Genomic DNA, 14,887 nt, shown 5'->3' with positions numbered 1-14,887 from the left:
TGATTATCTTTTAAAAATACCAATGTCAAATGCAATTAACAGTTTAAATGTTTCAAATGCAGCAGCAATAGGCCTATATTCTATTTATATTAAAACAAATGCCAGCGCATAGCTGTTTATAATAAAAACACTTGATAAAAATATGGTTTTATATTATAATGTGTTAAGTAATGGATAAAAGGAGTTATATTATGTCTTACATGAGAAATGAACAGGATATTCGCTCTCAAGGCGTTTATTATAGTGCTGGGCTTAGAAGTTACCTAACTAAAGTATATAACTACATGGCTTTAGCTTTGGGCGTCACAGGGCTTGTTGCATTTTTAACAGTATTTTCTGGTCTTTTTCAAGTAATTTATTCTAATCCCGTTCTATCGCTTGTGGTAATGTTATCTCCGGTTGCATTGGTGTTCTACATGTCTTATAGAATTCAACACCTAAGTGCTCAGTCTGCCGTTACTATATTTTTCTCGTTCTCAGTGTTAATGGGGCTTTCCTTATCTTATATTTTTATAGTTTATACTGCAGAAAATATAGCAAGAGCGTTTTTCATTACATCAATTATGTTTGGCTCTATGGCTTTATATGGTAATACCACAAAAAGAGATCTTACAAGTATGGGCTCTTTCTTGATTATGGGAGTCTTGGGGATAATTATAGCATCCATAGTAAATTTATTCCTTGGAAGTAGTCCTCTCTACTTTGCAATATCGTTCATATCAGTAATAGTCTTTACCTTAATGACTGCATATGATGCTCAAAGAATCAAGGACGTTTATTATAAACATAATGACGGATCAGAAGTTGCTACTACTAAATTGGCAATACTCGGTGCAACTAATCTTTATTTTGACTTTATTAATATATTTCTCAATCTACTCAGGTTACTTAACTTGTTCAACAATAGGGATTAGATGTTTTCCTTTTTAAGGAAAGGCAGTAAGAATTCTATAGTTTTCTTTCTAATATCTCTAGTTGTATTGATGTTATGTCTTGCATATGCATCGGTGCCTCTATATAGCATTTTTTGTAAAGCTACTGGGTATGGTGGCACAATAAGAAAAGTAACTAACACAACAACAAATATAACTAACCAAAAGATCAGGGTCCATTTCAATGCTGATATAATGTCCGATCTACCTTGGGAGTTTAAATCAGAAACTAACTACTTTGACGTAAACATAGGAGAACAAAGTTTAGCGTTTTATTACGCAAAAAATCTATCTGATCAGCCTTCATTTGGTATGGCAGTATATAACGTTACGCCTTTCAAAGCAGGTAAGTATTTCAACAAAGTTGCATGTTTTTGCTTTGAAGAACAAATGTTGCTAGCAAAACAAAAAGCAGCTATGCCCGTATCTTTCTATATAGATCCTGAGATAATGCTTGATAACAACACAAAAGATTTGAGCGAAATAACACTATCATACACATTTTTTAAGCTTAAGTAATAAACTTTTTCCTATTGTCACCCAAGCAGCGTGAGCTATAGCTAAACTGACTTAGATTTACCGACAATTTGAAAAACTGTCATTCCGCTACCCGTTAGCGGGATCTATGCTTTGAGATACCGCGAATGAATCGCGGTATGACGTGTTGAAACAATCCGATAAGGTAAACCTCGTCATCCCGCTACTTGTTAGCGGGATCTCCGCGGCGGTATGACGTGTTAGCTATAGAAGGAGTGCGTTGTTATTCAAATAATGATTATGCAACAGATCTGTTGAATTGAGCAGGAGTTCTTATTTGCTTTTTGCGCACCGACTACTTGTGTCTCAGTGCTTGGTGTTATCAATTCCCATCCTTCATTCTTTGCTTCACAAGCATTCCAATATTGAGCCAATTCCTTATTATTTTTTACAGAATCTGGCATTTTTTCATGAGGTTTTTTTTCCAATGTATGCTTAATTAGAATCTTACAGCAATCTTTGCATTCAATTGACTTCTCTGCATCATATAATTCAGTAACACAATCTAAAGCGGTATTTCCACCGTAGTGTTCATGTGGGCTATCACTTACCCCCGCTTCTATGAGAGCCTTTAACACATCTGGAGAACGCGTCAAAGCGCAGGCATGTAAATATCCTTTCTCATTTTGCACGTTAGCCCCTGCTTTTATTAAAACTTGCGCTAGATTTGGTAAAGCGTGAGGCTTGTGATTAATAGCAATAGAAAAAAGACTATCTACTGGAAAGCCATCATAGTCTTTCAAATCAAATTTGTGATTAATATCAAAACCTTTTTTTTCCCAAGAAGCATATAAATATTCATAATAGTTTTCTTTGCTTGAAGTTCGCATTCCACTTTCTAGCCTTTCTTTTATTTTTTTTATTATATTACTAGTATCTAAATCGTTATCTTCATCCACTTTGTACAACACATTATACAAAACACTATAAAGCCAAGTTTCTCTATTCATTATAATTTATACCTTAAAACTATTAATATACACTTATGTAGTATATAAACTCTAAATAACATTTTGCAAAATATTAATTGTTAGATAACATAATCAAAGTTTTTATCTTACATTCACCATGGTTAGAGCTATACAAATAAAAAAAACTGGGGGACCAGAAGTATTAGAATTTGTAGATAAGAGTGTAGGTGAGCCAAAAGGCGAGGAAGTCTTAGTGCGTCACACAACTATCGGCTTAAATCGTTATGATTTAGAGCACAGAAAAGGTACACGCAAAATTAAAAATTTACCATCAGTGCTTGGAGTGGAAGCAGTGGGAGTTATTGAAAAGCTTGGTAAAAAAATCAGTGATGGGTTGAAGGTCGGAGATAGAGTTGGATATTGCACAGCTCCTCCAGGGGCATATTGTGAAAAGCGCATTATACACCAGAAATATCTGATAAAAATTCCAGATGACATATCTGATGAAGTTGCTGCTGCAGTGCTGTTTAAAGGTATGACAGCTCACTATTTAGTTAATCAATCTTATAAAGTTAGGCCTGGTGCTTTCGTGCTAGTTCATGGGGCTAATGGTGGCTTAGGACAAATAATATGCCAATGGGCAAAGGATAAAAAAGGTGTAGTGATAGGTTCTGTAAGCTCTGATGAAAAAATGAAGATAGCTTTACAAAGTGGCTGCACATACGCAATAAACTACAATGATAAAGACTTCGTTTCTAAAATTATGGAGATTACGCAAAACAGAGGAGTAGGTGCAGTATATGACCCCATAGGTTACGCTACAAGCAAGCTCTCTTTTGAATCTTTAGGCAGGTTCGGCATATACGTTTCCTATGGGCAGATATCAGGTAACGCTCCTATTAGTTTTTCTTTACTTAGTTCACGTTCATTATTTGCAACTGGAACCTTAATATATCATTATAAGCATGATAGATTCACATTAGTGCTTACCACAATGGAAATCTTCGAGATGATAAGAAAAAAACTTTTAACTGTACGGATCAATAAAAAATATAAATTTGATGAAATAATTCAAGCACATCGTGATATGGAAAATAGAAAAACGAGTGGGTTAAATATTATTAAAATCTCTCAAATAAATTAATAGTTAAAATTAACCATTCATTAAATTATATCAACTAGAATTTCACATATTTAATTCTCCTTTTGGGGGAATTAAAAGCATATAGCTAAACTGACTTAGATTTACCGACAACCGTCATCCCGCTACGTGTTAGCGGAATCTGTAAAAGACAAGATTTGATCTGACAGACAAGAATTAACTGACAGAAGAATTGAGGTAGTCAAAACTAATATCAGGCTCTTGTGTAATGCTACTAATATTTTTCTGAAAAGCAATATATTTGCTATCAAGAAAAGTTTGCATAGGCGTTTTGCCATAGCAATATTTACCCGAGTGAGGTCTTGTCTCATTATAAGAACGCAACCAATGATCAACATCAATCTGTAGATCTTCCAAAGAACTGTAGATTTTCTTTCTAAAGATGATATTGTAACACTCATCTTGCATGGTTCTATGAAACCTTTCACATATGCCATTAGTCTGTGGAGAGTTGGCTTTAGTTCTAGAATGATCGATGTTTTCTATGCCCAAATAAAGCTGATAAGCGTGATTTTCGGGCTTGCCACAGTACTCCGTACCCCTATCAGTTAAAATGCGTAATAATGGAATTTTCTGCTCATCAAAAAATGGAATAACTCTATCGTTGAGAAGATCTGCAGCTGTAATAGCTGTTCTGTCCGTGTAAAGTTTAACCATTGCAACTCTGGAATAAGTATCAACAAAAGTTTGCTGATAAATGCGCCCTATACCTTTGATATTGCCCACATAATAGGTATCTTGAGAACCCAAATAACCTGGATGTTGCGTCTCAATTTCACCATGAGCTTCCCTTTGTTCTTTCACTTTTTCTAAAGCTGCAAGTTGTTCTTCAGTTAAAATGATTCCGTCTTGAGCTACTTTTGTCTCTAGTGCTTTAAGTCTCTTTTTGAGAGTTTCAAGGTCATTTCTTAGCCATACAGACCTTACTCCTCCCTGAGAAATTATTATACCTCTTTTTCTCAGTTCATTTGCAGCTCTTTCTTGCCCATATGCTGGAAATTCTGTTGCTATACCAATCACTGCTCTTTCTATATCGTCGGAAACTCTGTTTGCTAATAGCGGTTTTTTCTTACTTATTTCATGTAATGCTTCCTCTCCTCCATTTTCATATAACTCCTTAAAGCGATAAAATGTATCTCTTGAGTATCCCATCACTTTGCATGCTTGAGACACATTTCCTAGTTGTTTTGCTAGTTCTCTAGCTTTGGTTTTAATATTTTTGTCTGTATTGTACTCATATCTAACACTCCTTTATTTTTATTATTTTTAACTTACTTTTTTAAAGTGTCAGGTCAAGTCTTATTTAATACATCTAAATCCGATAGAGCATTGTTGGCACACCATCAAAAGTTGCCTCAGACCTCTAATGCATCAATGTACAGACTTACACCTTTTAGTTGGTAATACCATTTTAGACGTTTATCATTCGTTTTAGAAAATACTATAGTTGAAATAGCGCAGTTACTCACCCCATAAATTTGGTGCTCTCTTTCAATCAAAGGTGTCTTGCTGCTTGAAATGTTTTCTTTGTAAAAATTTGGCTTATCTTTATATCATCTCATTCAAACAGCATTAACATAACTTATGCCTTTTTTGGATGTAGAAATTTTCTAGGAATTGTCTTTTTGAATTCTATGGTATTTTGTTTAACATTGAAACAAGAGGCCAGTGTCACGCACTGGCATGACACCCATTTGTTCCTATAGTTGTCTTTTCTCGTCTACCTTATTTTGCCACTCTGCTGAACAGATACATAAAGAAAGTGGAAAATTGGACATTCTCAACTCGGCTCCTGCAGATTAAAAATTAAGTTGAATAAAAATTGGATTTGACGCAGTTTTTTCCCATAGTTTAAGAAATTAAAAGTTTAACGATTAGAATTATAATTACAAACCACAATAAAAAATAGACTTTTCCATTTGATTTATTTTTAATTTGGATGTTTTCTAATTTTTTATCAGCTATTAGGTTCAATTTTTCTATAAGGCTAAATATCCCTTGGATTGTTTTTACAGGATAAGAACTTCTAATTTTTTCCCTATACCCTATTTTACTTTCATGTTGACTGCTTATCCACGCTTCAACTACTTTCCACATATTGATTTCTGGGTAGATCTTTCTACATGTCCCTTCCAGTAAAATCATAGTTTTCTGCAGCAATAACAATTGTGTTTGAACTTTCATATCAAAATCACCAGTTATTTTTAATAGCTGAGCAAGTAAACTAGCAAATGAAATCTTCTGTATAGGCTGCCCAATAATGGGTTCACCTATTGCCCTGCAAGCTGTGACAAAATTTCTATGCTGTGATGAAACGTAACCAGCTTTAAAGTGCATTTTTGCAACGTGATCATAATCCCGATTTAAAAAGCCTTTGAGTATCTCTATAACGTAATAGCATGTCTCACGATCTATTCTACCCATGATTCCACAATCCAGAGCAATAATATTGTTATTACTATCAACCATTAGATTTCCAGGATGCATATCAGCATGAAAAAAACAATCCCTGTATACCTGATTACAAAACGATTCTATAAGATTGATAGCTATTTGCTTATGATTATTCAGTTTTTCAACTTCGTATATTGGCGTTGCTTCTATCCATTCTAATGTTAAAACCTTTTTTGCAGTTCTATTCCAATCTATTTCAGGTACATAAAAACCTCTGTCATTTTTTGTGTTTTCCTTTAGTTCCGAAGAGTGAGCAGCTTCAAAACGTAGATCTAACTCTAATCGGCAAATTTCAGCAAAAGTTTTAACTAATTCAATTGGCCTCAGCCTTTTTGATTGTTCGCTAAATTTTTCTGCAATTTCTGCAAGCCAAGAAAGCATTTTTATATCTCTTGAGAATGTTTTCTCAATATTTGGCCTTAAAACCTTCACAGCAACTTCCTTACCCTCAGTTGTAACCGCTCTATGCACCTGAGAAATCGATGCTGCTGCAATTGGCTTTTCAGAAAAGCTTGAAAAAATGTCGCTCAATTTACAATTAAACTCACTTTCTATAGTTTTAACTGCTATTTTATGTGAAAATGATGGCAATCTATCACATATCAATAACAAGTTATTTGTTATATCTTCATTTAAAACATCAGTACGTGATGAGATAGACTGCCCAAACTTAATGAACACCGGACCTAATTTTTCAAGAGCACACTTTAGCTTGTGGCCTTGTATTTTATTTATTGATTTTTTTGATGGTGGAAGTAAATAAGGTAATATATTGTAACGCGTCAGCACCGTAGTTATGTGCAGAAGACGCAGAATATTTTGAATCATTTCGCTGCGTAACTGCTAAATATTTCATTTAGGGTTCTATTTTTCATAATCTCATCAGGCTTGCCTTGGCAATAGATAGTATTATTTATACAAATTATGTAATCTGAGGATGGTAGAGCAGAGTTAAGATCATGAGAAGTCATAAGAATCGATACCAATCGTTTTTTTGCTATTTTATTTATAATATCATAAAATTTAGCCCGCGCGTTAATATCCATTGCACTAACTGGTTCATCTAGAATGATCAAGTCAGGCTCTGCAATTAAACAACGTGCAAGTAGCAATAATTGTGTTTGCCCTGCAGAAATTTCTAACACTTGATTCTTCAAAATGTTACCGATACCAACCAACTCTATCGTTTCTGTAATAATGGATTGATTTTTCTTTAGTCTTTTCAAGGAGCTATTTAAAAGGAAATATTCAACTGTTATTGGCATCAAATTACTAATACTAAAATTTTGCGGCATATAGCCAATTTTTATGTTGTCAGCAAATACGATATTACCGGTACAGCTTTTATTTATGCCAGCAATTGCTTTCACTAAAGAGGTTTTACCTCCACCATTTGGACCAAGTATTGTAATTATGTCTCCTCTTTCCATGAACATATTGATATTGTCAAGGATTCTTTTACCATCATATGCGAGAGCAAGATTTTCTATTTTTAGAACACGATTATTGACATTATTCAATTTATTGACAAAATTTAACTTCTTCTCAACGTTTATATGAGACATTTACTGACTTTTTTTCTATTACTTTCATTTACACTATACTATAATATCGCCTTTTCATCCAATTTAAAAGTTGTAGCTACAATCAAACCTATCCACTCACTTGTAGCTTCTATTACAGAAGGGATTTTAGAACCGGAATTGCTTGGCTATGCAACATCTGCGCATAATTATATATTAAAGCCATCTGATGCGAGTAATTTAGAATCAAGTGACGTTATATTTTATGTTGACGATAACTTAGAGACGTTTGTTCAAACTTTCGCCAAAAATAATAAAGAACTAGTGCAATTGTCAAAGGCAATCAACCTACTTCCTACTCGGCCACATTCATTTTCTAGAAAAATTACTCACATTAAAGATGAAAAAGATTTACACATTTGGCTGAGTCCCGAAAATGCAAAGAGCATGATACTTTCTGTAAGTGCAACATTGTCTAACATAGATAAAGAAAATTCCCATCGATACAACTCTAATGCAACAAAAGCTATAAAAAAAATAGACCAAGAAGTAAAAGAAATTATGAAAGAACTGAATGATTTTAAAAATCAAAAATATATCGTCACTCACGATGCTTATCAATATTTTGAAAAATATTTTGGTTTAAATCACCCAAGTGCCATTCTTTCCATAGAAGAGGATTCTTACATAGGTATGAGGAGTTTAATGAAGCTAAAAAAGATAATGAAGGAAGAAAACGTTAAATGTATATTTGCTCATTCACAGGAAGACAGCATAAAGCCTAATGCTCTTTCTAATGACGCAAAAATGGTAGTTCTTGATCCTATTGGATCAGACATAGAGCCTGGAAAAGATGCATATCTAGCTATAATCAATAACATTGCACAAAATTTTAAGTCTTGTTTTGTTGAGTAATAAGTTCCCTTTTAGCTTACTGTTTTATTGTTCTGCATTTATTTGTCCTTTACATATTATGCAGGTTTAGAATTATGCTTTATTCTTACGTTTATGTCTTGGCCCAATACAATCAATAAGTTAAGCAAGTATTCTAAGGAGAACCCTTCGATTTTTGACCTATTGATTTGAGATACTTTAGGTTGATCAATCTTTAGAGCGTTTGCTGCTTTTTTCTGTGTTGTGTACTTCTTACTCATTAATTGTGCAATGACCTTTATTAATTTCAGTTTTGTATCTTTCACATCCCCCAACTCTATTATTATAGGATAACTTAATTGTAAATTTTGCATAATAATAAAATCCCTTATAAAAAAATTACTTTAGTTTTTCTTCTTTAAATAATACATGCCTTCTGACTACTGGGTCATACTTCCTAAACTCCAGTTTTTTGGTAAGCTTTTTTGGATTACGCTTTTTTACATAAAAATAACCTGTTGATTTTTCTTCACCAGTTTTTGTTGTCTTGATTGCAGTGCTAACTAACTTAACGAGCAAAGAAGCATTTTTTTTCGCCATACTTATAATGATATAATAAATTCTATGCGAGTTTATTACGCAAAACACTAAAAGTCAACCGAATAATGCAGATCGTAAAATTCTTGACAATCAACAGTGCATTAAGTAGCATGAAGTTAACTTCAGAATGAAAAGCAAACGGTAAATAAGTGGTAAATAGTGGTAAAAGGTTATTATTGATAGAAAATTCCACCTGTTCTAATGAGGTAAGAGTTGCCTTGTCAGTTAATAATAAGGTTGTAGAATTTGAACAAGAATTCAAGGAAAAAAAACAATTAAGAGGTAATATATACGTTGCTTATATAAAGCGTATAGAGCCTTCTTTGCAAGCCGTATTTATCGAATATGGAAAAAATAAGCAAGGTTTTTTGTCTTTTTCCGAGATATCTCTAGATTACTTCAATATTCCAGAAAAAGAAAAGGAAACTATCTTTGAGAGCTACTCAAATGACGATTATACAGAAAAAGGGAACGATACCATAGCAAATGTCTCTTCAGATTCTGCAGCTAGTAAGAATGTCAACGAGTCAGGTAGTGGTTTTGTAAGAGAGGTACCTTTATATAAAAAATACAAATTACAAGATGTTATTTCAGTAAATCAAAAAGTATTGGTTCAGCTAACTAAAGAGGAACGAGGCAATAAAGGAGCTTCATTTACAACATACATAACTTTAGTGGGTAGATACTGTGTTTTCATGCCAAATTCCATGAGTAAAGGTGGAGTGTCTCGCAGAATTGAAGATGCTAATGTCAGAAAGCAGTTAAAGGAGATACTGAGTTCAATAAACTTGCCAAAAAGGTCAGGTTTAATAGTAAGAACTGTTGGTTCAGGAAAAAATAAGAAAGAAATTGAGCAGGATTACAATTACTTATCCTCATTATGGCAGAGCATTCAAAAAAATGCCTTCTCTGTAAACGTTCCATCATTAATTTACAATGAAGCAGATGTAATTATGAGATCTGTTCGTGATTTTTGTAGCGATGGTATAGAAGTTATAGTGTCTGGAAAGGAAGCTTTTGAGGCAGTTAGGCAATATGCTAACAATGCACTAAAAGGTAGTAAGTTGCGCTATAGATTGTATAGAGGTTATGCTCCGATCTTTACTTACTACGGAATCGAAGATCAAATTTCTGAGTTATATAGCAATAGAGTAGAATTGCCATCTGGTGGGTCTTTGATAATAACTTTAACTGAGGCGTTTGTTTCAATAGACGTAAATTCAGGAAAGATGACAGGAGAAGATAGCATAGAAGAAACAGCTTATAGAACCAACATGGAAGCAGTACCTGAAATATCAAGACAGGTGAATCTTAGGGGCCTATCAGGATTAATAGTAGTCGATTTTATTGATATGTTGAAATATCAGTATTGCAGAGCTGTTGAGTCTGCTATAAAGCAAGCGTTTAAAGATGATAAAGCTAAAGTTCAATTTAGCTACATAAATGACTTTGGTTTAATGGTATTTTCAAGACAAAGAATTAAACCAAACATACAAGAAATTAATACTACAGAGTGTTTACACTGCAAAGGTACTGGAAGAGTAAAATCAAACGAAGTAATTGTTTCATCAATACTAAGGGATTTACAACATATTGCTAACAAGAATCGAAATAAGTCTTTTGATTTAGTAGCACACAGTGCAGTTATAGCGCACATTTTTAATAACAAACGCAATACAGTTTCTACAATCGAAAAAGAGTTTAATATTACATTGAACGTTAGTATTGATAACAGTTTAGATGTAAATACATTTGTTTTAAAACAAGGAGATGATGTTAATTTAAACGGTTATAAGCCATTACAGAACTCTGGATACCAAATTGGGGATAGCAGCAATGAAGAAGCTGATAATTCAAATAAACTACGAGGCAATTTTTGGCTGACTAAGTGGCTTTCGCGCCTTTTAAGTTCTAATAACTAATTAGAAACCTAAATTGGGCTTGTAATTAATGAGCCCTATACTTATATATTCTTATATCAGATAATATTTACAATGGGGTACTCATTATGGGAAGAGCAATAGGCATAGATCTCGGAACAACAAATTCTTGTGTTGCAATAATGCAGGGCAAGGATACAAAGGTAATAGAAAATAAAGAAGGGGCAAGAACTACTCCATCTATAGTTGCATTGACTTCTTCAGGAGAAAGGTTGATTGGTGCTCCAGCAAAAAGGCAAGCAACCACCAATGCAAGTAATACCTTTTTTGCTACTAAGAGATTAATAGGCCGTCAATATAGTGATCCTGAGATGAAAAATCTAAGTGTACCATACAAAGTATTTGCAGCAAAAAGTGGTGATGCATGGGTTAAAACAACTGATAATAAAGAATATTCTCCTAGTCAAATTGGTGCATTTATACTACAAAACATGAAAGAGGCAGCAGAAGCTTATCTTGGAGAGGAAGTAAAAGATGCTGTGATAACAGTGCCAGCATACTTCAACGACTCTCAACGTCAAGCAACAAAAGATGCAGGAAAAATTGCCGGATTAAATGTACTCAGAATAGTAAATGAACCGACTGCTGCAGCACTTGCTTATGGTCTTGATAAGAAACATGGGCACACAATAGTAGTATATGACCTTGGTGGTGGTACATTTGACGTTTCAATACTTGAAATAGGTGATGGAGTTTTCGAAGTGAAAGCAACAAACGGTGATACCCATCTTGGAGGTGAAGACTTTGATAATGGAGTAGTGAGTTATTTACTAGATGAATTCAAGAAAAGTAATGGCATTGATTTGAAAAATGATCCAATGGCTATGCAAAGAATCAAAGAAGCTGCTGAAAAAGCGAAAATTGAATTATCAAGTGCAATGGAAACGGAAATAAATCTACCGTTTATTACAGCTGATGCAAGTGGTCCAAAACACTTAAATATGAAATTAACGAGAGCAAAACTTGAAAGCTTAGTGAATGATTTAATCGAAAGAACTATGGCTCCTTGTAAAAAAGCTCTTGAGGATGCTGGTTTATCTGCTAGTCAAATTGGCGAAGTGGTTCTTGTTGGTGGCATGACTCGTATGCCAAAAGTCATAGAGAAAGTTAAAGAATTCTTTGGCAAAGATCCACATAGAGGAGTTAACCCTGATGAAGTTGTAGCAATTGGAGCTGCAATACAGGCGGGGATCATTCAAGGTGATGTAAGAGATGTGTTACTACTTGATGTGACCCCACTTTCTCTTGGTATTGAAACTCTAGGAGGAGTATTCACTCCACTTATTGAGCGTAATACTACAATTCCTACTAAAAAATCTCAGGTGTTTTCAACTGCAGAAGATAACCAAACAGCTGTTACAATTAAGGTGCATCAGGGTGAAAGAAAACTGGCAGTTGATAATAAGCTACTCGGTCAGTTTAGTTTGGAAGGGATACCTCCTGCTCCGCGCGGAAGGCCACAAATTGAAGTGACATTTGATATAGATGCAAATGGAATAGCACACGTTTCTGCAAAAGATAAAGCTACTGGAAAAGAGCAAAAAATACGCATTCAATCTTCAGGTGGTTTATCTGATGATGAAATAAATCGCATGGTAAAAGAAGCTGAAGAAAAAGCGCAAGAAGATGAAAAGCGCAAAAAGTTTATTGAAGTGAAGAATCAAGCGGATAGCTTAGTCCATTCTACAGAAAAGTCTCTGACAGAGTATGGTGATAAAGTTTCACCAGAAGATAGATCTGCTATTGAAAATGCAGTTAACGAATTAAAAGAAGTTAGTAAATCTGATAACATTGATGACGCTGATTCAATACAGCAGAAAGTCACTAATCTTTCTCAATTATCTATGAAACTTGGAGAAGCTATGTATCAAGCATCTCAACAAAATAGTGCTGAAAATGGCTTTTCATCAGAAGGAAATCCAAATGATAAAGAGGAAAAAGTAGTAGATTCTGATTATCAAGACATAGATAATAAAGAAGAGAATAAGTAATTGCGATTGTCATCCAAGTAGCTGATACTGGGATGACAAGAGGAGCATATTGTTGCTTAAAGAAACCATTATGGATATTATTAAAACGATAGAAGAAAAGATACACGATTCGATAGATGTAATTGATATCAACATTATCGATGAATCAGCAAAGCATGCTGATCATTATTTTGCTTCATCTTCAACACTACCTTCACATATCAAGCTAATATTGATATCTGACAGCTTTATCGGAATGAACACTCTCAAAAGGCATAAATTGATCTATGAATTATTAAAGAGTGAGATAGAGCTAATACATGCAATTTCTCTTCACTTGTATACGCAAAACGAGTACAATTTAAAAAATAAATAATAAAAATGTGAAGGAAGAGTCTTTATTAGTTAAAGCAGGAAGAAAATTTAAGGACTATAAAGGTTCTATGAACCCGCCAGTTTATCATTCTTCTACCATATTATTCCCTACTTACAAGGACTACTTAAATGCAGCAAATGGAGAAAGTATATACGATGTAATCAACGATGATGTTGCAAGAGATTACAGCTATAGTAATGTTGGTACTCCCACTGTTCATTATTTTTCAAATGCACTGGCTGAAATTGAAGGGAGTGGACAAGCGCTTATTTTTCCTTCCGGACTATTTGCACTTACTTTTGCTATTTTGACTTTCACTAAAGCAGGTTCTCATGTTTTAATTCAGGATAACAGTTATTACCGACTCAAGAGATTTGCCGAAAATGAGTTACCAAACAGGGGAATAGAAGTAACTTTTTATGATCCAACACAGGATATAACTGATTTAATTCAGAGTAATACTTCATTGATAATGATCGAGACTCCTGGTTCTGTAACGTTTGAGATTTCGAATATAGAGCATATAGTAAAAGTTGCTAAAGAACGTGGAATCGTAACCGTTTGCGACAATTCATGGGCCACTCCTTTGTTATTTAAGCCGCTTGATTATGGAATTGATGTTGCACTATATGCGGTAACAAAGTATCTAGCCGGTCACTCAGATTTATTGATGGGGACTATGATTGCTGAAGGTGAAATTTTTAAATTGCTTTATGAGAGCTATAAAAATTATGGAGTAACCATTCAATCGCACGACTGTTATCTTGCACATAGGGGACTAAGAACACTGCACACACGTATGAAAAAGTACCAAAATACAGCAATGGAAGTGGCAAAGTGGCTAGAAGCACAGCAAAAAGTTAGAAAGGTTTTATATCCAGCACTTCCCTCCCATCCTCAACACGAATTATGGAAAAGTTACTTTAAAGGAGCAAGCGGCGTATTCAGTATAGTATTGGGTAGAGAATATTCATGTGAAGAACTAAGCTGCATGGTTGATCACATGAAAATTTTTGGTATCGGTGCTTCTTGGGGAGGGTGCGACAGTTTGATATTACCAATAGATCGTAGATCTATGTCAAGATCTGTAATGAATTCAGATTATGGTGGAAGTTTTATACGGATATTTTGTGGACTGGAAGATCCTGAAGATTTAATCTTTGACCTTAATGACGCACTAAAAAGGTTACCATGTTTAGACTTTCAAAACGATGAAGTAGGACATGAAACTGAGAGAATTACTGCATAACATTATTGATGTTAACTTTGATATTGAAATCAAAGGCGTCACATGTAATCCCAAGAAAATCAAGGAAGGTTATCTTTTTGTTTGTGTGTCAGAAAGGGATAGGATTTACATAGATCAGATATTATCTTGTGGAGCTAAAGCGATAATTGCAAGTGATTGCATAACAGAAGCTTTAAGCCTTGGTATCATTCCAACGCGTGATGCTGGAATCTGTATCTTCCACCCAAACCCTCAAGAAATATACAGCGAAATAGTCAGCAGGTTTTATCAATTCAAACAGCCAAAATATGTTGCTGCTGTAACAGGCACAAATGGCAAGACTTCAGTAGTAGAATTTTGCCGCCAGATCTGGCAAAACTC

General features: G+C 34.2%; 1 protein-coding gene across 1 annotated transcript; it reads left to right on the top strand.

Annotated features, from left to right (window-relative positions):
- The first annotated feature begins 10,844 nt into the window (after nucleotides 1–10,844).
- On the top strand, nucleotides 10,845–13,115 carry LOC123258056 (chaperone protein DnaK). Its single transcript, XM_044717965.1, has one exon. The coding sequence runs from the start codon at nucleotides 11,001–11,003 to the stop codon at nucleotides 12,921–12,923; it is 1,923 nt and encodes a 640-aa protein (XP_044573900.1). The 5' UTR covers nucleotides 10,845–11,000; the 3' UTR covers nucleotides 12,924–13,115.
- The last annotated feature ends 1,772 nt before the right edge of the window (nucleotides 13,116–14,887 follow it).

Source organism: Drosophila ananassae (genome assembly GCF_017639315.1).
Source record: "Drosophila ananassae strain 14024-0371.13 chromosome 4 unlocalized genomic scaffold, ASM1763931v2 tig00000241, whole genome shotgun sequence".
Lineage (NCBI taxonomy): Eukaryota > Metazoa > Arthropoda > Insecta > Diptera > Drosophilidae > Drosophila > Drosophila ananassae.
Note: the sequence above shows the minus strand (reverse complement) of the source record. Positions and strands in the feature narration are given on the sequence as shown.

What these genes read in the sequence shown, in the direction of transcription:
- LOC123258056 (XM_044717965.1), top strand. Translation starts at nt 11,001, where the DNA reads ATGGGAAGAGCAATAGGCATAGATCTCGGAACAACAAATTCTTGTGTT.